A 22,812-nucleotide genomic window follows, 5' to 3' on the forward strand; every position below is an offset into this window, starting at 1 on the left:
AAGAGGGAGCGTAAATCGAGTAAAAACAGAAATGACAACGTTACTTCACTCCTCACCCTCTCCAAAAGGATCACGAATTACCCACAAATCGAATTAATCGCACGGGAATTATCGGGAGTCAACTGTAAAGACATAAACATCAAGAGTTTTAAAATAATAAAATGACACAAAAAAGCACAAAGTGACAATGTGCTCTAACATTTGTTCAAATGAATTGTTCTTGAGCATTTTCTTTCAGAGATGTTCAATTGGGAGTAAGATTTGTAACATATTAAAATATGCCTCAGATCTTCAGTGGTAACTAAGTGAAATACTAGGCGTTTAAGAGATAAATTAAGAACATTAAAATATCCACTGCCACACAATTTTTGGCATGTGTCATGTACTCAGGTGCATTTCTGTGACTTCAGTTCAACATGAGTCTCCTTATGCAAAATCCTACATAATTAGTTTAACGCAAATTTACGTATCAGTCACCATTTATATTCTTTATGAATTAAGTATGAGTGATTTACATTACAGTAGAACCCTGATTATCCGGCACCCTATTAACTGATCAGCGGATTATCCAACTGTCTCTCTCTCCCTCTCTCTTTTTTTTTTTTTTGCTGCAGAACAAAGTATGAAGTCCTATTATAAATTAGTCATTATCTGCTTTCAATGTAATGACCCCAAAAACTTCCACACAATTGTAAAATCCATCTACCGTTGAATCCTTGTCCTACTGTTGAAGTACCGTAGCCGTACTGTATAACTTATATTATGTAAAATGTCTTCCGTTGGTGTCGAAAGAAACGAAAAAAAGCGCAAATAATTTAGAGGTTGGGAAAGCAGAAAGTTTATTTCATTCGAATCAGAATATGAGATTGACGTTACAGCTGTGTGCTATTTAATAATAATAATAAAAAAAAAAAACGAGAGTGAAGTGTATAAAGTACGAGTACCTATGTAAATCTACAACACGAGACCTCTATTCCTATATATTCATACAGTAGACAACCATCACAAGGAATTCCCTTGGCCCTAAAACCAGATTTAAATTAGTTAACTTCTGATCCTCTAACTAGCATGTTAAACACAAGACCATGGAGAAAATTAGGCCTATGTGTTATGCACTTAATTTATGAAAATCTTTTGTGGTATCAGTATGGATTATCCGATTTTTTCGATTAACCATTCAGTTCACCCCTTTCATTACCACGGATAATAGAGGTTCTATTGTATATATTATTTTTGTGAGAGACTTGTGTCCCATATAGAAGCTATGAAAACCAAAGAACTCAAAGTAGGTATTATGAGGGATGGATAGTCAGTAACACAATTCGCTTGCTGTACTCTCAAAGAAAAAAACATCTTCTGCATTCATCTAAAAAAGAAGTTATGCTTGGATTTCTTCACTTTCAGTCTGTAGACACTTGTTCTATTGGGTGAATTATGTGATACATCATTTCTGAAAACACAAGAGCTATATCTTCTTGTCGCTATTGGGTCTTTATGGCTTGTATCTGTAGGTACTTTTTATACACCGGCATGTAAAGTACCATACATAGAGTAGGCCTATATCATAGTCTACTATATACAGTCACGAAGCTTTAGTTTTGAGGGTGCTAGAAACTGTGACGGTACTATTTTGCATTGCCTGTAATGAGGCGATATTAGCGATCCTAGTTGTGAGCAACTATCTAATGTTTGCATATTTACTACGTATTGAGCTTCGCGACTGTATATACTAGACTGTGCCTATATGGTGTATGTATGTGTGTGCGCGTGCATGCGTGTAAGCTTACAAACATGTAACAGGCTTGCGCATTTGTGCGTGCATGTCTGTGTGTACGTTAAATTTGGGCTGCAGACTTACCTTCCAGTGAGGAGGGGATTCTCTGCAAATTGTGTGTGTATCCGGCCGATGCGGTATAGGAGAAATGCAGCAGACAGGAATAGGAGAACCAGCAGGCCTGTGGAAACGATGAGGATGAGCGTGGGCCTTGGCAGAAGGGACGAGGAGGTTGCGAGGCGTGCTGGTTTATCTGCTGTGCCCACGTTGCCATTCGGGAGCTTCGATGGATAACCTAAAGACACACAATACAAACCTGAGCTCAATGTAGGACAAGTCTTGATAATACTTGGTATGTAATATTATTTAATGACAGTCTAGTTGAAGCAGCTGGCTACGGACTGGAAGGTCCAGGTTCGATCCCAGGCAGTAACAGGATTCTTTCTCGTTGCCAAACTTTCAGAACGGCCCTGAGGTTCACTCAGCCTCCTATAAAATTGAGTACTGGGTCTTTCCCGGGGGTAGAAGGCGGTCAGGGCGTGGTGCCAACCACACCACCTCATTCTAGTGCCGAGGTCATGGATAGCATGGAGCTCTACCTCCATGCCCCTCAAATGCCTTCATGGCATGTTACGGGGATAACTTTACCTTTTTTTTTTTTACCTAGTTGATGTATGATTTCACGAACTACTCATAATAAAAGGCTCGCATCTTTTGACTTCATTAGGCCGTTTGGAAGGGAGGTCAATATATGTGTATGTGGAAGATCAAGAATATGATGGGCCACTTATTATTCCACCATTTGTGTGCAATTCACTGACAGCAGAAATTCATAAATCCAGTTCCTCCTCATCAGTAACGAATTACTGGAGAAATGAGGTGAGCAAATTTTTAGCTTTGCTCGAAATATAGTGAACTTACTCTATTATAACACTTCATAAAATATAGCACCCTCCCATGCCAAATATACACACAGAAGGCCTATTGTAACAGTCTTCTTCTTCTTCTTCCTCTTCTTCTTCTTCTTCTTCTTCTTCTTCTTCTTCTTCTTCTTCTTCTTCTTCTTCCTCAAGTATTAGGCCATATATGGCCTGCTACGATCTCACAGTTGAATTTTCAATCCAGCACTTTTTTGAACGACTGAGAGATCTCTTTCCATTTGGACAATAGTGGAGCATGACTTTTGGGATTCTATCTCTATGCATGCGATGCAGATGATTTATCCAGTTGTTCCGATGATGTTTTACGTGATTAATTACAGGTTCTAGTTGTAATTTTTCCATTACATCTTCATTGCGTTTGTGATCCCATTTCGTATATCCCGCTGTATATCTCATAAATTTCATTTCATTAGCTGTTATTCTGCTTTCGTCTTTCTTCCTCAATGTCCATGCCTCACTGCCGTAACAAAGTACAGGTCTCGCCAAGGTCTTGTATGGCGAATTCTAGTATGTTTTTGTACTAGGGAAGGTTTCATAATGTTGTTAATTATTCCCATTGTTTTGGTGTATTTACAAATTTTCTGTGAAATGTCTACTTCATTGAAAAAAGATAATGTGTATCCGAGATATGTAAAATAATTTACTCTTTCTAATATTTTTGAATATAAACATATTTTGCTAGGCAGAAGGCCATAATTTTAGTTTTTTTCTTTATTGATTTTCATATTATGATATTTAATTTCAATTAATTAATTATCGTAACAGTGAAAATATAAAAAGTGGTATTTTTGTCTACACATCACATTCTATCCCACTTCCATCTTCAGAATCTCAAGTCTCCGAAACCATGTTCAAGTTGAAATCCAAATCATCATTAAAATCAGTTTGTCATCCTCCCAAAGCAGGCTGTCTTCACTACCCTCTAAACGTCTAAAGCACTGGAGATGCAGCACTTCTTTCGATCATAACAAGCTCCTTAGTTTTATGGCGGAAATTTTACCAAACATAGAGTAATTTTATTACCAGCTACTAATTTATTGTTTATGGCTATTAGAATTTATTTATATTTGTGGAATTTTAATTATTCGTGCAACTGAATTTACTGCATAGTATCATAACCCCAAGAACATTAACACATCGGACTTCTGGATAAAATATATTCCCTGGAATGAGGCAAATATGTTGGGTGTACTATTGTACCTTCTGAGTGGCTGACGTCTGTGTGACTGTCGATGGGTGTGGGAGGGCAAGAGCGCTCACTGCCTGACACTGAGGAGGAGTCGTCATCTTCTTCATTAGGGTGGATGTCCCCGCTGGCAGAGTCCACCTCATCTTTCATCTCCTGTACAACAAACACACATTTCAAATCACTCATTTCTCTTTGGTTTCATATTTTCTCCGTTTCCACGCTCCATTCCACCCCACTCACACACTACATTTCATTTACACACGCACGCCAAATCTCGCATATCCACTCCTTCACTCAACTATTCATTCTCTTATTCACTCAACGCAACTCATTCATTTCGCTCATAATTCATTCACTCAGTAACTCGGCCACTTCACTCACATTTATTCACTCTCATTCCATTTACAGTCTTTCGCTTTACTTCACTCACATTCACATTACTTTCACCCAATCACTCATTTCACTCACACTCATTCACTCGAGTACTTCCACTCACTCAACTATTATTTACATTCACAACCATTCACTTAAGTATTTCACTCACAAAGTTACTCTTCTGCTTTCTATCATTCATTCCATTTACACTAATTTGTTCTACTACTGCCACTCATACAGCCGATCATTCATTTTATTACTTCCACTTACAGCCAATCATTCAGTTTACTACTTCCACTCACACACTCATTCGTTCTACTATTTTCACTCACACACTTATTTGTTCTACTACTTCCACTACTTTCACTCATAGCTAATCATTCAATATACTACTTTCCCTCACAGCTAATCATTCAGTCTACTACTTTCCCTCACAGCTAATCATTCAGTCACTAATTTTTCCTCACAGCTAATCATTCAGTCTACTAATTCCCTCATACTAATCATTCAGTCTACTACTTTCACTCACAGCTAATCGTTCAGTCTACTACTTTCACTCACAGCTAATCATTTAGTCTACTACTTTCACTCACAGCTAATCATTCAGTCTACTACTTTCATTCAATCAGTTACTCATTCCACGCACATTTATTCTCACTAGTATTTAAATATATTTCACTCCGTTGTTCTACTTCATACTGCTAATTCACTCTGTCAATTTTACATTCACTTCACTCATTCCACTGTCACACTCTTCCATTCACTTCACTTACTCATTAATTCTACTCATTACACTCGTACAATCTCTCAGTTAATTCTCCTTCACTCATTTTTTCTTTCACATTATCGTCACTTCAATCGCAATCTCCCTCATTCACACTATTCACTTATTCCCTCATTCATGCCATTAATTCACTTCAATCGTTTCCTATTCACTTATCCATTCCACTCATTCGTTGACTGCCTGCTCCACTCCACTTTATTCTGTCAGTCCATTCTGCTCATTACTCTACTAAATCCGTCTTCACTGAACTTCACTCCCTCCCCACTTCTCTCATTTCTCTCAGTGGGTCTTCGCTGTAGTTCGCCAGTCAACTGTCAGCTTCTCACAACAGGAGACGGCATTTCACCTTTGACAGTTCTTACAAGATTTGCGGTGGACAAAGCAACTTTGGTGCAGTTTTACTGCTGGATAGTCTGACCCTCTTCCTCTTCCCTGTGTGTATGTACCTGTGTGATGGGCAGGGTGTTCTGTGGTCCAGGACTCATGGCCGTCTTCCACACCTGCACCATGAGTCTGTACGTGGAATCCCGCGACAGCAATGAACAGAACACGTGCTTGTCGTCCTCTGTCGCCACGCCCACTGCATTGGGGATTATGCGTGCTGTCTTCTCTTTGCTGATCTTAAGTACAGACACTGTTGGGATAAGTAACTGCAAGGACACAAGAAATAGAGTTATACACCTAATTCTCATATTATGTGCATTTTTGAATTAATATCTCGTTACTTATTTAAATGCTGAACTGTCCCTTAAATGTTACCAGAATAATTGTGACTAAATACAGTTTATTTACGTACATATTAATATTTCAAGAAAATAACTATGAAATATATTTTACAATTCATTTTTGATTTTCAGATAAATCTAATCAAGATAATAAATTTATTCAAATGCTCAATCATATGATTTATTATTTGCTAATACATCTTAAAAAAGATAATCATGAACGTTTTCGCCTGTACGGCATCATCAGATGTTCAAAAGTTTGACGAAATCTAAACATAAGTTCATTAAGTTGTACACAGTAATATGCATAACAATTTTTCATTACATAAAACTCATGATTGATCATTCAACCACTGTTATGCATATTACTGTGTACAACTTAATGAACTTATGTTTAGATTTCGTCAAACTTCTGAACATCTGATGATGCCGTACAGGCAAAAATGTTCATGAATATCTTTTTCAAGATGTATTAGCAAATAATAAATTTGCAAATTGATAAATCAAATGATTGAGCATTTGAATAAATTTATTATATGAAATATATGTTGCAATCTTGCTACAGAAAAAGGAACGTCAGTTGTTTCTGAGATCGTTAGGCTTAATTATCATAGAAATGTAATTTTTTGGACCTTCAAGAGGTGTATTAATTAGAGTAATACAATATTGCGTGTAATAAAAAGTGTTTATTTTACTTAAACTGTATTTCGTTTCATACATGTACTTTACTAGACGTATTTAAACCACTACATTAGAATATTTCCTTGCGTGTGCAGTTATACATAATTTTGTCATATCTATGGCTGCATTCCAGTGCAGTGTGAATTTGCCTTTTGATGCATATGCATGGCGATTATGATAATTATGTTGATGATGATTGTAGTGTTGGTGGTAGTGATAATGATAATAGATATCAATGGTGCAACGATACTCTCTAATAAGAACTCTGTGTATATATAGGGTGTTTCAAAAATACGGGGCATAATTTCAGGTATGTATTTCCCACATGTAGACAATCAAAATACAGTAGTTCATTACAACATGTGTCCGGAAATGCTTCATTTCCGAGTTATGGCCTTCACAACATTGAAATTCACCGGAACATTTTTCTTTCCGCAGGTCGTTGTCATTACAGAAGATGTTCAAAATGTCCACCTCCTGCTTGAATACAGACCTCACATCGATGTCTCATTGACCTGCGAACACGATCCCAAACTCCAGGAGTATTGCGTATGTCCTCAGAACATGCCACAATTCGATTCCGAAGGGATTACAAATCAGGCACCAGAGACAAATAAACCAATGATTTTAAATGGCCCCACAAGTAGAAATCGAGAGGGTTCAGATCAGTTGAGCGTGGAGGCCAAGCAATTGGGCCACCTCTACCTATCCATCGATCAGGAAACCTTCGATCCAAGTACCGGCGAGACGTACGACTGAAGTGTGCAGGAGCGCCATCATGCAAGAAGTGAATGTGTTGACTATTGATCAGTGGAGTGTCTTCTAAAACATGAGGTATGGTGTTTTCCAGGAAGTTTGTGTACGCCTGCCCCGTAAGTCTGTTTACAAGTACATGGGGTCCAACTAATCGATCACCAATGATACCAGCCCACATGTTGAGGGAGAACCGCACCTGGTGATGAGATGGAACAGTTGCACGTGGGTTTTCATACGCCCATACATGCTGAATGTAGAAATTTGTTATGCCATCTCGTGTGAACTGTGCTTCAACTGTAAATAATACTAAGGCAGGAAAGTTCGGATTTACACCACACTGCTGTAAGAACCACTGACAGAATCTAACTCGTGCAGGGTAATCTGCTGGTGACAGGGCCAGTACACGTTGCAAATGATAAGGATACAATTGATACTCTTTCAACAGTCTCCAGACAGTCGTATGAGGAACAATGACTTGCAACGCTACCCTTTGTGTGCTGATAGAAGGAGTCATGTTCACAGCCTCCAGAATCTCCTCCTGTACTTCTGGAGTTGTAGATCTTGGTCGTCCCCTTCCCAAACCAGGAGAGTTAAATTTTCCATACTCGCACAGACGGTAATGGAGACGTACAAATGTCTTCCGATCTAGACATTGTCGCTGTGAGTACCTCTCCTGGTACAAACGACGAGCCAGGGCAGCATTGCCGTCCGCTTTACCGTACATGAAGTGTATCTCTGCCAGCTCTTGATTTGAAAACATGTCGCACAGTCTAACGCCTACACAACACTGAATGTAACCTTCGCCTCGGAATGAACTGTCAGAGTGCCCTCTTAATGTCTCCTATGACGGTAACGACCTGCGGAAAGAAAAACGTTCCGGTGAATTTCAATGTTGTGAAGGCCATAACTCGGAAATAAAGCATTTCCGGACACATGTTGTAATGAACTATTTTGATTGTCTACACGTGGGAAATACATACCTGAAATTATGCCCCGTATTTTTTAAACACCCTGTATACCGTAATTGTCCAACAAATTGCAATTGACTTCACCGGGATTTAAACTCAAGTCCCAAGTTTCTGGCCTAGAAGCCAATGCACTATCACTAGACTAACAGTGCATCTTTATTCGACAATTTTAAGGATTTGGTTTGAACTCGATCAAATTTAAAATGTTCTTTGCGTAACATTATGGATTACTGTTTAATATTAACTTTACACCAAACATAAATTTGAATTATTATCAACTGAATTTAAGCTACTTACTCCCTCCGTTCCAAAGTGAGGTGTACAAGCGAGCACGGTGGGTAGTTTTATTGCAGATGCGTGGACAATGAGTTTTGAAACTTGGTGTAGTCTTAGATACAAAAAATGGCCTTGTTTCCTATAACGTAAATTTGTCTAAGTCCAGATTCGGACAGCGCCTGGTTCATATGAGAAAGAAATTGGTCGTATTTATAACCATTAAGATAGAAGATTTTTATGTTGCAACTAATTTACCCCTTCTACAGAGTGATTCACGAAGTTTTCCCCGGTTTATGGAGGTGATTAATAAGGTTATTTGGAACAAAAATGTAGGCCTAAATAAATTAATGGAATCATTATATACTATATATAGAAGAAGAAGATTATATACTGTATATATTTGGTATAAATTTATAACACTTGATTTGTAAACAGACAGAAAATGAAAACCAGAGTGCAGTCTTGAACTCGTAACCAAGCAGCCACGTTACCTCTAGACCTTGGATTCGAGGCATCAATATCATTCGAAACATTGGCAACAAATTATTGCAACTCTATCCCTGCAGAAGAAATTCGTTCACGTGCAAAGCAAATCTCTCACGAAATCAATTTATTGAAGACTTCCGAAGGGCACTTAGAGTATGGCAGCCGGTCTTCTTTTTCTTTTTTTCTTTTTTTTTTTTTTTTTTTTTTTTTTTTTTTGGTACAGGGTGACTCAGAAAGGAATACGTTCTTGCTGTTCAAATAATGCGCCATCTATTATAGTGGGGAGTTTGCGACAAGCTTCCAGTGATAGAAGTGGCCTTGGAAAATCCGCAGCAATGGATCGCTTCACTGGTGAACAACGTGTGTTTTGTGTAAGGACATTTTACGAGAACAACCATTCTTTCATGACTGTTCTATGTCGATTTCGTGCATATTGTAGCCTGTACAACAGTAATCAGTGTCCAAGTGCAAATCTTATTTAACATTGGGTGAGGAAGTTTGAATTCAATAGCTCAGCAACTTAATGTGCATCCTGGGTCACCGTAGGAGCATCAGAAGTGAGAAAAATATCAAGCGTTCGGCAGTCTGTGGCATGTCATGCACGGCGATCGGTGTGGAAACGAGCTGCGGCTTTAACGTGCACCGATCAAGTATACAAAGCATGTTAAAAAGAGGACTTTCGTTTGAATCTGTATAAAATTGATTAGTGCAAGAAATGACAACAATTCCTCAGCAAATGTGTGAACATGTAGTGGGTGAACTGATGTTACGCTTGGAGGAGTGTAACAGCCGTGAAGGTAGATTTCTGAATGATGTGATTTTTCATAAGTAATTTCTAAAGACTGAATTTTCAGTTCATATAAATAAATAGTCCACACTTGTAGAGTAACGATTAGCGTGTCTGGCCGCGAAACCAGGTGACCCGGGTTCGATTCCCGGTCGGGGCAAGTTACCTGGTTGAGTTTTTTCCGGAGTTTTCCCTCAACCCAATATGAGCAAATGCTGGATAACTTTCGGTGTTGGACCCCGGACTCATTTCTCCGGCATTATCACCTTCATCTCATTCAGGCGCTAAATAACCTAAGATATTGATAAAGCGTCGTAAAATAACCTACTAAAATAAAATAAAAATTATACATAAATATGGTCAGTAGAATCACCCTGTATAAGATGATACAGTATTGAGAATGGCATCCACCGTGCGAACGTGACTCATTATCAGCGTACTGGAGGGTGTCAAACCATAACACTTACGAACGGGAATCAAATGGCCACTCACACTGGTGTTCGAGAAGAAGCTATGGAATCAATATGGAAGTATGAAGCCGAAGGCGCAGCAATTGACAGCTGAGTGTCGTAATGCCATTCTGCAATTCCTGCTCCAGTTCAAGAAAGATGATAACTTACAGAAGTGTATTATTAAGGATGCTGCAGTTAAGTTTAAGGTAAATATCTTTAACTATTTCGCGGAAAGTACTATCTAGGGACGTTGTGTGCTGATGTTAGTTCCAGGAAGAAAACAAAGTACTATATCAAGCGAGTTGGAAGAAGAAAACAATTTTAATTCAACAGAACATTATGATGATAACCCTTAGATTCTCTCTGCAGCCAAAAAAGATGAATGGAACATTATGTACAAAGGGCAGGCAGCCAACTTGAATTTTTCAATGTTATCCAGTACTTAGCACCAGAACATTTCACGAGAAACTCAGAAATTGGTTGACTATGTTATCTAGGCATTCAATTAACTCAGCAAAGAAAATCTGAAAAATATTTTCCTCACCTTGTAGCAGTTCATGGAATTCTTTGTAACGCAACAAGGGAGCAATGCATGCAAAATACCTCACATGGGAAAACACAAGCTACGGCGTCAGGTTCAGTGCCTAGATCTCTTCAATGCAAACCCTGGGCTAATGATCAACATAACTAGCACTAACCTAATGAAGATTTGTAATGCTTGCATACCATGCCATATTTTGAAACACAATAAATAGCAGGCTTTTATACTATATTTTGGAACGGAGTATTAAAACTAACCATATTGGAATGAAGATGCATTTTTGCACATGGACTAAAGTGAATCAAAGATGTGTAAATATTGTAAAATGATGTTTCAGTAATACAAAATAGCATGCGAGTAAAACAAATGTATATAAGAATTGTATGCGGTTAACCAAACTTTTGTGATTCTCTGAGATGAATATTTTGTGATCACGATTTTTAATTCTACGTGAGTTTTATTTCATTACCTTGGTAACGTATCCAAAGACATTGGAATAGAAAGCAAAGTAGTTTTTGGTGATGTACAAATGACCCTGCAGCAAGATGTCCCCCACAAGAGCACACGAGTAGTCTGTAACAGAAATAACAAACAAATGAGTATGCAAGAAATATCACACTGAAAAAGATATAGGTCTATAATGTCATTGTCTACAGTATTTTCAAAGATTTAACTTCTAACACATTCCGCCCCCCTTGTCAACAATATGGGCTTACCCTATACAGAATGATTCAGAAATACTTGTACAAACTTCGGGGGTGAGTTTTTTACACAAAAAAAAATAAATGTTATGTGCAAATATGACGGAAATGCCTGGTTTATGAGTAATTAAAAGATTACATTCAACGACAAAAACATAGATGTTTGAAATACAATGCAAGCATGGGCACATCGTATCATGGCCACCTTCAATGTAGCTGCAAGAATAAAATTGTCTTTTTGATAACATCATTTCAATGGACAATTGACTGAGTCAACAAGTTCTTGGATTGTACCTCGAAACCTAAGCACTTAATGTAATCATTCGATTGTAACTCATAAACCAGACATTTCCGGACTCAGTGTATAGGACATTTTTTCCTTGTTTAGGTGTGGAGAACTCACCTCTTCCCCCCACCCCCCAAGATTTGCAGGCCTACAGTTACTTCTGAATCATTCTGTATATTTACAAGCAGCGATACTTCGTGCCAGGAATCAGAACTGAACTGACTGGCTGAAAATGTCACTAACGGAACCAAAACAATATTTCCTTCTTGTATGGTATCATGCCCTAACATTCAGGCCTCGGCGTGTAATTTATTGGGATTTCTATTGTTACTTTCTCTGTGAAACATTTGCCCTTCAGGTCTCATGGAACTGTCAACCTCTTGATTTACTGGTTAGCAACGCTAGCTACTGACTGGGAGATTTCGGGTTCGTTCCAGACTCTGGTAAGGGATTTTTCCTTGGTTAGGAATTGTACCTTAGTATATATGGCCTGGGTGTTAGTGTTACTCTTAGGTTTAAGTTAGATTTAGATAGATATAAGTGTTAGCAGGGAGACTGGCGCACCCTATCAAAAATCCGCTGATAATAGGGAACACCAGGATTCGCTCGCGATCCGATGGACTTACACTCACACATCCATCTCGTGGAGCTGCTGTTGTGTGGAACATGGTTTTATGTTGACAGTGCGCCGGTGATAAGGACCAAAAATGTTACGTCGTAATTCCGCTCATAAATTTACTATCCGACAGGCAACATAGACCGTTATTCCATCAATATGTTTTGTACACTAAGCGAAGTATACGATTGTATGTTATTGAAAGTCATATACACTTGATAGAAGTTTGTAACATTTTTAACTCCACAGAAATGCTACTGGGGAATACAGACAATAAACAGTTTTATACAATCAGAATATTATAAAATATACAAAATCACTAAAAAGGTTAAATTATGAACAAAATGATTATGACATTTATTTTTAAATGCTAGGCCTATATATTAATATGAATTAACACCATGTAATTTATTAAAATTACACTCAATGTCATATTATGAATACACATACAATATTGATCAAATAATAACACTATTATTATAAAAATAACTGCAGTATTGAGATGTAGGGACACCATTAAATTAATTAAAGTTGTAACAATAATAAACGAATAAAGAAAATTAAATATTACAGTTGAGAAATTGTTGGGGGATGGAATTTGAACCCCTGCCCCGAATATTCCTAACAGATGACTTATCTGTTAAGTATAAATTGTATTAATAATGAAGAAAATAACAATCACAGTTTTTAAATGCTGACTGTAAGAGAGTAATACATTTTAAACAGCTCCTTTCTGACATCAAGAGCTAGCTGTGAGCACATCTCCTTACAAAAATTTCTACAAATCTGTTCCTGAAACGAAATACCTTGATAAAATTCCAAGATAAACTGTTGTGGCAAAACACAACATAGATCGACTAACACAGCTAAAGTGTAAATTAAAATACATCTAATAAAATACTGCAAAAATAACAGACAAGACCTTATATCACTTGGGGGATCTTTCGCACTAACTTGCGACTTCGTCTTCCTTGTTGTATACTCAAGACCACTATCTCTCAGCGACTTTCGTGACACATTTTTCCATTTATTAATATTAATTTGTCTGGATCCTTTTTTAAATTTATTTAGCCAGTCAATGTCTACCGTAGAAATCGTCACTGTCTTGCAGTCGTCCATTTTATGTAATAGATCAGGGCTGGGCACCAGGAGCGAATCCAAACTCTAAACGGGGACGCTTAATATTCATTCGTCACGGCATCAACACTGCGTGGTGTTCGACGGGAAAGAAAGGGGTTGAAAAGAAGTCATATGGCTCCCCGTGAGAGTGTATAATCCGTTCTTGGTGTCCAGCCCTGTCATAGATGAACCGAAACCTGATACACAGAGTTCAAGTACCCAGTATTCGTAAAGAGAACAAACTTCCATGCAAAACCTCTCGATACGATGTAAACAACTGGATACGCTAGAAGTTACTAGTGACACAGACCGTTGTTCCAATCACGAAATTGATGGTATAGAAGCGCCTCTGTTACAGATATTGAAAAACAATTTTTGTGTCAGTTGTGTAAGACTATATAGAACATTATTCCATTAAAAATTCGATTTTTTTAAATTGTAACATAGACCGTTATTCGGCCCAGCGCTTCAATTGTGAATTACGAAGAAATGGTACAATGATGGCAGGGAGTAACTTGAGTAAAATTGCCCTAACAGCGTTAATTATTCGCCACAAATTCGACTTGGATATGCTAGAATTTGAACTCTGGTCTCCAGCATGGAAAGCTGACGTAGCCATTTGATTAATAATAGTAACGCTTGCGAGAGGTTTCGAGCCTGCTACATAATCCCCCAATCCAGGAGAACCAGGATTTATTATTCGGGTTTTCTTTCTCCTAAACAGGTTTCCGTCTACGTGATGGTGTGAGATTATTGGGTTTTTGCACCGTGTCAATGTGTATAAATATTCTTCGAGAACTATGATCATAATATTTAGGCCTACACGATTTGGGAGACATAGGGAGGGCGGGGAGTATGATGCATCTTAATATTGGCTTTAGGAGCATAAAATGAATGAAAACCATGTTCCGCTATCTTTCATCTGGAAAAAGAAAACCGGTACATACAGCACTGGACTCCAGACATAACTCATTCTGGAAGAGACAATTTTTAATCGTCGTTTTAACTACAGAAATCACTTGATAATGAAGCAAAAATGGGGGCGAAAACTGAAAAAATTCGGAGAAATCCTCTCCCGTGATTCCATTTACTACAAGCCTGGAATGATCTGGGTAGGATCGAAGCGAAGTGAAGATTATTGCTGGAGAACCTTTTAAGTGTAGTGAAAATATTTGTAATTTAAATTTATGTATTGTATTGATTAAGGCTGGTTGAGTAGAAGAGAAGGCCTTATGGCCTTAACTCTGCCAGCGAAAATAAAACATTATTATTATTATTCATCGAGATACCATTAGATACGAGAAAACAACTGGAAGTTTCTAGGCAAGAAAGAAATCATCCACCTCCGCCAGGAATCGAATTTGCGCCCTTCCAGTTCAGTAACCGGACGATCTACCGAGTGCGCTAATCCGCTCCTCACCTACAAAAAAAAAAGTTGCCTCCACTTTCCCGAGCGAAGTGATGACAGTACAGTAAATCAGATGGTCGCCTGCTGGTTATGCAGCCCGCCGTCTTGATGCAGTTCCTGGTACAAGCGGCTCTATAAATATGTCTGGGGAAGGGGGCGTGGCGGCGCCCGTCGCGGCGCTGTGTCGTGCGTGTCGCGACGTCAGGGCGACTCACGGGAATCCCCGTCCGGGGTTTGCAAACTGTAGGCCGCGGCCAGACATATTTTGCTCATAAAACTCAAAAGCCTAAAATGTTTGTCTGAAGACATTATACGATTTAAAGGAATACTTTTTCAACTAACTAGTTTTTCTTATGTACAGTCATCTGATATTCTTGTCTCATGTACGAAAAAGAAATCAAGAAAATGTGTCGTAGTTTCTAATAAATAGCCGTTTTGTGCTAGTTTTCTTTCATTCTCTCTTTTTCTCATCGTCAAGCTTTATTCCCTCCTTTCGTACCGACTTGCGGCCCAGTGCGATGTACAGAAGATACAGTATATCATTTGACCAACATTAGACAGGCACATATTGCGGCCTCTTTGGTTGTATGGTAAGCACGACACAGGACCACCGCTGAGACAACACAGGACAGTACATCAAATACCCAATCCCGTGGACAGAAGATAAATCTTTTCCATTGCTTACGCCGAACGTTACTTTTGAAACATTCTAATGTTTTAATAAAACTTATTATACAGTATTTAATTTGCATCATTCCCGGATGAAATAGCAGGCACTGAACGTCAACAATATCTGTTCACTAGTTTAGAATATATCGCCGAACACATACAGGAGTACATGGGCAAACATCCTGTCAAAAAGATTTTAAGTATCAAAGAAGTTGAAAATGTGTCCGAAAATACGTGAAAATAGATTAATAGATCAGAGGGCAGGTTTTTCTCAAAGGTCTATCGTGTCCCTAAACTTTGTATACATGTATACAGTCCATCTCACGAACACTATATAGATTTCACGTACAGTTACCCTTAAAAGGAATGAGATGACTCTTGGTCGTCGGAAGTTAAAGTTCTACAGCGCGGTTCACTCGATATCGACGTAATGATACATAACATGAGAAATACAGCAAGAATTGTGACGAGGTCCACAACAAGGACAAGGACCAAAATAAGAATCACGAAGAAGACAGCCATTTAAGGCCACGATTTCACAACATAGCTAGGGTCACAAGCTATCATTGCTTCTCTGTACCGAATGGCAAATGCCTTCTATGGGATCTACATTCTAGACTGCTGTTGTCACTGTCTTGTTTCGGTAGCTTATATAGTAGCGTGTCGGTTCCACTGCTTCACCGAAACGACTCGTTTTCGATCCCAGGTGAAACTTTTTTTATTGAGGTGTAATTAATTTCTTCAGAGTTCCTAGACTATCTAATTTGTCGAAAAATATGAATAATTTATGCCCAATTTCTGGGTCTTACAAGTGGGCTGAACCTCGTCAAAAAAATAAATCTTACTTGGAAGTTAAGAGTATTTTTCCTCAAACAAAAATCACAAGAAACAAAAAGAGACCTGTCATCTTAAAATCTTGTCCATATGCCATCAGCTTCTATTACAGCTCTAAGTCGGTCCGGCATGGATGTCACGAGATTGTGGAATAAATTCTAATCCCCGGCGAGATCTTTCCAGGTTTCAACAACTTGATTCCACAATTCGTCTCGATTTCAGGGCGTCGGTGGGCATAGGTGGCTATCCTTCTCTTTTTCAATTCCGCCCATAAATTTTTGATGACATTCAAATCAGATGACTTCGGAGGCCAATTAATGATTTCGATCTCGGGTCTACTTTGAAACCATCTTTGAATGCTTGCGGCATAGTGCACGGGATGGTTATCCTGTTGGAACAGCAATGTTCCTTCGGGAAAACGTTCTAGGGGCGGAAGGAATATACGAGTATTTTTCAGAATGTGCTCGTAAGTTCCCGTATTAAATCGGCCATCGATGCGTTCTATAACGCCAGGTCCATCGTAAGACATCCACCCCAACACGATATCACAATACAGTCACGAAGCTTGAGTTTTGAGGGTGCTAGAAACAATAGACTGTGACGGTACTATTTTGCATTGCCTGTAATGAGGCGATATTAGCGATCCCAGTGGTGAGCAACAATCTAATGTTTGCATATTTACTACGTATTGAGCTTCGCGACTGTATATACTAGACTATGACAATATGCTAAAGCGCCCTGATCTTTCACGTCGCTGCACATAGCACTGATCATGTGGGAGACCATCCTCACGATAGACACGGACAGGACTTTCGTAATCACTCGAGATGGTTGTTTCGTCGGAGAAAATTACATTTCTCCAATCGAAATCCACTCGATTAGTAACGAAGCAAGACGGTCGACAGCTTGTGCTTCCCCCAATATTTCCATTTGCGCAGCCCTCCGGCTCCTAATACCGCGGTTCCTCAACCTGGTGATCACAGTCTGTGAAGAACTGGGAAAGTAAGACGCTGCTCTTATTCCGTTAGCAGTCCGAAAGGGGTCCTGTCGAACTTCCTCGAATAAGAGAGCATCCTCTTCCAATGAAGAAATCCGGGGACGCCCAGGAATAGGGCGATTTTCCACCTCCCCTGAATTTTGGTAACGATGAACCCACCTCTCGGCTGTACTTCCAGAAACACCGACCAAACGGCTAGAAGATCTAGCCCCATATCCAGCCTCAACTAGAGCTATAACTCGCTGTCTCATGTCACGTCGGTTCGCCATTAAGATGAGAAATGAGGGATGATGATAATACTTTAGTGTAGACAATGACTATTTAACGTGATATAGAGTTATTGACATAAGGGTCATCTTGCACAGTAAGAGTTAATAAATCAACTCTAACTTAAATATTTAAATAACAGGATGTAACAGGAAGTCCAATTGTTGCGAAGCTAATCAAATTAAATCTAATTAAGTATACAAACCCCAAGTTATGACACCACATTGCTACAGCTAAATTGTAGGTTATTAACATAAGCATTGAATAGGTCCGTGCTTATGTATTGGACGACAAAACCAAACATCGAAAAGTTCGAATCTTGCCGAGGAATGTAACTTCTTGCTTTTTATAATGTAAATCAGACTTCTAACTACAATCACTCATATTTCTTAAAATTTATTAATATTTATAGCCAACATTGAATTTGTAAAGAAAAGACGTTAGAAATCTCATATGGAATTTGTGATCTGTAGTGACATAGACATAGATTATCTCTCGGAACTTTTCCGCAAAAGTAAATTAAATTCACTCCTTGGAACTGAAAATCATAGTCGTAGACTCATTTCCCCACCAGCATACAAGCTGAAGTAGCACAACCATTGATAAAAGTTTTGTACACTGAATTAGACTGAATTCCTATTCGGCAGCACCTATAATAAATGGCTTGTATGAACATTATAAACAAATTCTGTTTCCAATGTTACTGAACAATTTCAAAATATTAATTTAAAAACTAAAAAAGGGTCGTAAATGCTGTATCTAGTGATTATTTACATTTATGTCTACAAAATGAATCTTGGAAAAACGTATATGTTTCTGGTACTACTGCTATTAAGAGTAAATGTATTGTATTTTTCACTTCATTTCAGAATCACTTCAGTGGATGTTCTCCATTCAGTGTAGTGAAAAAATTCAGAAGTAAAATCATGTAGATAATGCAGGGAATAAATCTCATGTATTAAAAAGAAGAATCTATATGTAATGAGCTGCAATGTAACTATCCTCATATTCTTAAATACTACAAGAAGAACAGTGTAATTTATCAAACTTTATGAAAGAGGGAAACAGAACACATTTGAATAGAAAAACACAAAATCCAGATAATGCAATTAAAGCTATTCGGAATATTATTAAAGTTAAACTGTAGATATCCTAAGAAAGAAAATATTTTTTCATTAAAATTAGTGATTATAAAGTAGAGAATCCCAAATCTATTGCAAATTCTTTTAACGTCTTATAGTATATAGTACAGAAATATTATTGACAACTTAAAAATTCAAGATTTTGCAAAAGATACTGCAATTAGTTACTTAACACATGCATTTAATAGTTAGCATTAATATATGTAATTAATAACTGCAACAGTGCGTATACATTCAATCATAACATGAATTAAATTGAATGCACATTAAATTAAACACGTAGATAAAATAGTTAAAATCAACTGAAGGGGTGAAAATGAAATAATCCAAAGCCACACTTTTAACAAAAATTGTTTTGTGCGAGTGCATTTATTACACATATGGGAAAGCTACTAATAAAATATTGTAATAATTACTCAACAAATGACATGGCCTAAGGACTCTAAACCTTTGTAATCGTTTGTCTGTATGGCTTAGGAATATATTTTTAATTTCATTTTAATTGTTAGTTTTTAATATACATATATATATATATATATATATATATGTGTGTGTGTGTGTGTGTGTGTGTGTGTGTGTGTGTGTGAGAGAGTGCATTTACATTGTATGTGTGTGTATAAATGCATTCATTAGATTAACGTTTATAATATTATAACTTGTAATTTTGTAATTTCTGTGATCATTAACACTTAATCTGAGGACTTTGTAAAACTCTATTTCAACGTTATTTAGAAAAAAAAAATCGTTGTTAGAGACTAAGAATCGAACTCGCTCTCTTCTGCACAACACGCAGAGATCAAGCGTTTGAGCTATTGCAACGACACGAAAGCTTCATTTTCTGTGCGGAGTGTCGATCTAGTCATGAAGGTCCATTGTCGATTTAACTACACGAATTAAGTATATATTTGTCTCTTATTTACGTAATATTATCATATTTTTTGCAGTTTTTGAAGTGAATTCCGGAACGATGCTAGTAACAAACCAAATAGCCTGAATTTAAGTAACTCAATATTCGTTATCTTGTGTATCAGTGCTCTGGTCTCTGATCATGCGCAGTTTTTTTACATCTGAGACTTAGGAATATTCAATCGTCTCATTCCTTTTCAGGGAAACTGTACCTAACCTTCATTTTACATAATTTCATTTCATTAAAAATATAGAATTCAGGGTGGCTTAACAAGAGCTTGAGTGATAGATAATAAATGGAGATAGATGACAAACCAGAGGTACAGCTTTCTTTGTATCGGGAAGCACTTGGTGTCTTGGAACCTGTATGGCACGTCCAGCTGGCGAGACCCGCTAGTATATTATAAGTAAGATCTGGTGACCGTTATGTAACTACCCGAGTGTATCTTTGTAATATTTCTGGGCTGTGAAGGTACTTATTAACTTTTTATCGCGTGAGCCCCTTCTCCTTCGGATTGTACGGACAATAGCGTGATCATTAGTCACAATACAGAGGGACATCGGTCCAGTAGTCTGCAAAAAAGGAAGGAAAAAAAACAGGACAGATTTCTAATGCTATATTGATTTCTGCCATTTTAATTTCACCACTGCTATATCACCGTCACAGTTTCTGCAGTACAAAAGAACCATTATGACGAACACTGATGCTCCAACTAAAAGCGTAGCCTATGCCTTGCGTTGTCTCAACAAAATGTGGTCTCAAGAGTTTCTTAACTAGATGCAAATTGTTACACAGGAAAGGTCGCACCCTCAAGGCTTGTATCATTGAGTAAACTGGCTTTTGATCTCTTTAGACTAAACTTTTCCCCTCGGAAACTTCGAGTGACTCTCTTTTAGAAGTAAATTGGATTACAGCGATAAGTTTCTGAAAGCACCCAAATGAATTATGTAGGTTGATGATGATGTCCGCAAGAACGAGCGGGAAACTATGCAATATTCAGAGCCACATTACGAGAAACTTGAGGAATTCATAATTTACAGTTTTATGAGCCGTTAGCGACCCAGAAAATGACATCAGTCTTTGCCGCGACTGGTTTAGAGGTCAAATGTCATCAAAGACGTATGGATCGATTTTGATTTTATCGAAATAGAGTAAAAATAATGAAATCACTATTTGGGATTGCTTTGACCGACATGGTAGTGGGGTCAGCACGAAGTAGAACTTCCATCTGAGACAACACAGAACACCATGTTGATAACGTCCATATTCTAGGGCAGATCTTATCCCACGTAACATTAAGGATATGCATCTTACAAGTTATGCACACCTCAAGCGATCAAAATATCTCGACTTACATTTACTTTCTTCCTAGTTATATGCAATTTCAGGCATCCTAGGAAAACAGGCTATGTTGGTAACTCTAATTAATAACCAGAATGTTTCAAAGGTCTGGATATAAAAACAACATTTATTAACAGCGAACAAAGTCCATTATTATTATTATTATTATTATTATTATTATTATTATTATTATTATTATTATTATTATTATTAGGCTTATTATTTATTTATTTATTTATTTATTTATTTATTTATTTATTTATTTATTTATTTATTTATTTATTTATTTATTTATTTATTTATTTATTTATTTATTTATTTATTTATTTATTTATTTATTTATTTATTTATTTATTTATTTATTTATTGGTCTGACCCAATATTTTGGGTTTGCCCTGAGACACAGAATAGCTCACAATCAAATTTAAAATGAAAAATGATACAAACAGGTTTCAAACAAAAGAGATTAAGATATAAGAAAAAAAAAACAGAACCTAGTACAATTTAAATTGAGTGTACACCATAAAGATACTGGCGAAATATCGCTACCGGTACAGAAAATTTTATTATGGTGGTGACGATGGCATCTTGAAGATCTCTCTTCAGCTTGTATTTTTCCCTCCACTTTATAAAGGTTTTCGGAATGGTGCCTCTCGCTCCGAAGAAGAGACGGTAACTGTGATTTTTTCAATGTTGTATTTCGCTGATAGGTACTGAATCGTGGGCTCGTAGATTTTCTTTTTCTCTTCGTTCACTTCAGATGGTTGAGTGGCTGAGATTTTAAATCTGGGCTGTCTGTTTATTATTATTATTATTATTATTATTATTATTATTATTATTATTATTATTCGCCCATTACGTGCAAAAATGGTAATAGAATATCAAATTTTAGAACAGGTGAGACATTTTAACTACAGTATTTAGGTAATAATATTACTTATGACTATGACATATATATATATATATATATATATATATATATATATATATATATATATATTAAACAACGTATACGATACCAAATGATGTATGGAACGATTAAACAAACGCTAAAAAATACAAGAAAGGATACACAATTAAAATTCTATAAGGTGATGGCGACCCCCTTCCTTCTTTATGGATGTGAATCGTGGATAATCAGACAAAAAGATTTAAAACACATCGAAACAGCAGAAATTAAATTTCTACGATCAGTAAAAGGCTGCTCAAGGATGGAATTCGTAATGACGATAAGGAATGGTTTAAACATATTTAAACTCAATGATAAAATCTTACAATATAGACGAAACTGGAAAGATCATTTGGGGAGGATGGATGGGTCAAGAATATCGAAAAAAGAAGCTTAGGAAGAAGAGATGTGGAATGTCTTAGAATGCGATGAAGTTGAGGCTGGAACAGGACCAAGAGCCTGGATACGTGTGAGGCAGAAGTCCATCATCATCATCATCATCATCATCATCATCATCATCATCGTCGTCGTCGTCGTCGTCGTCGTCGTCGTCGAGACTAGTCTGCAATCTTCCTACCAGTAATTCAATTTTCTTGCGGTTTCATTCTTTCGAATTGAAGGTAAAATCTCTTGTAATGCCATATGGACCTCACCATAATTATTTAAGTGCTGTCCACGCAGAAAATAGTCATCGACCGGAATAAATCGAAATCGGAAGGTTTAATGTGGGCGATTCGACCTCTGACAGAAGTTTCCTCGCGGGTAAAGACTGTAAGCACGTAAGACTGTCATCCATACTTCTACTAATGAGATTACCTGAAAAGTTAGGAGCCTTAACCTT

At 37.3% G+C, this 22,812-nt stretch overlaps 1 protein-coding gene across 3 annotated transcripts in view; it reads right to left on the minus strand.

Annotated features, from left to right (window-relative positions):
- LOC138696378 (GRAM domain-containing protein 2B-like) overlaps positions 1-22,812 on the minus strand; it is a 787,676-nt gene that overhangs the window by 11,841 nt on the left and 753,023 nt on the right. For all 3 annotated transcript variants that reach the window (XM_069821266.1, XM_069821264.1, XM_069821265.1), the window contains exons 6-9: positions 11,205-11,308; positions 5,510-5,713; positions 3,916-4,057; positions 1,859-2,069 (exon numbers count right to left, since the gene is read on the minus strand). In XM_069821266.1, the coding sequence (XP_069677367.1) occupies positions 1,859-2,069; positions 3,916-4,057; positions 5,510-5,713; positions 11,205-11,308 (661 nt within the window). The remainder of the gene's footprint in view (positions 1-1,858; positions 2,070-3,915; positions 4,058-5,509; positions 5,714-11,204; positions 11,309-22,812) is intronic.

This window comes from Periplaneta americana, chromosome 3 (genome assembly GCF_040183065.1).
Source record: "Periplaneta americana isolate PAMFEO1 chromosome 3, P.americana_PAMFEO1_priV1, whole genome shotgun sequence".
In the NCBI taxonomy this organism is placed as follows: Eukaryota; Metazoa; Arthropoda; class Insecta; order Blattodea; family Blattidae; genus Periplaneta; species Periplaneta americana.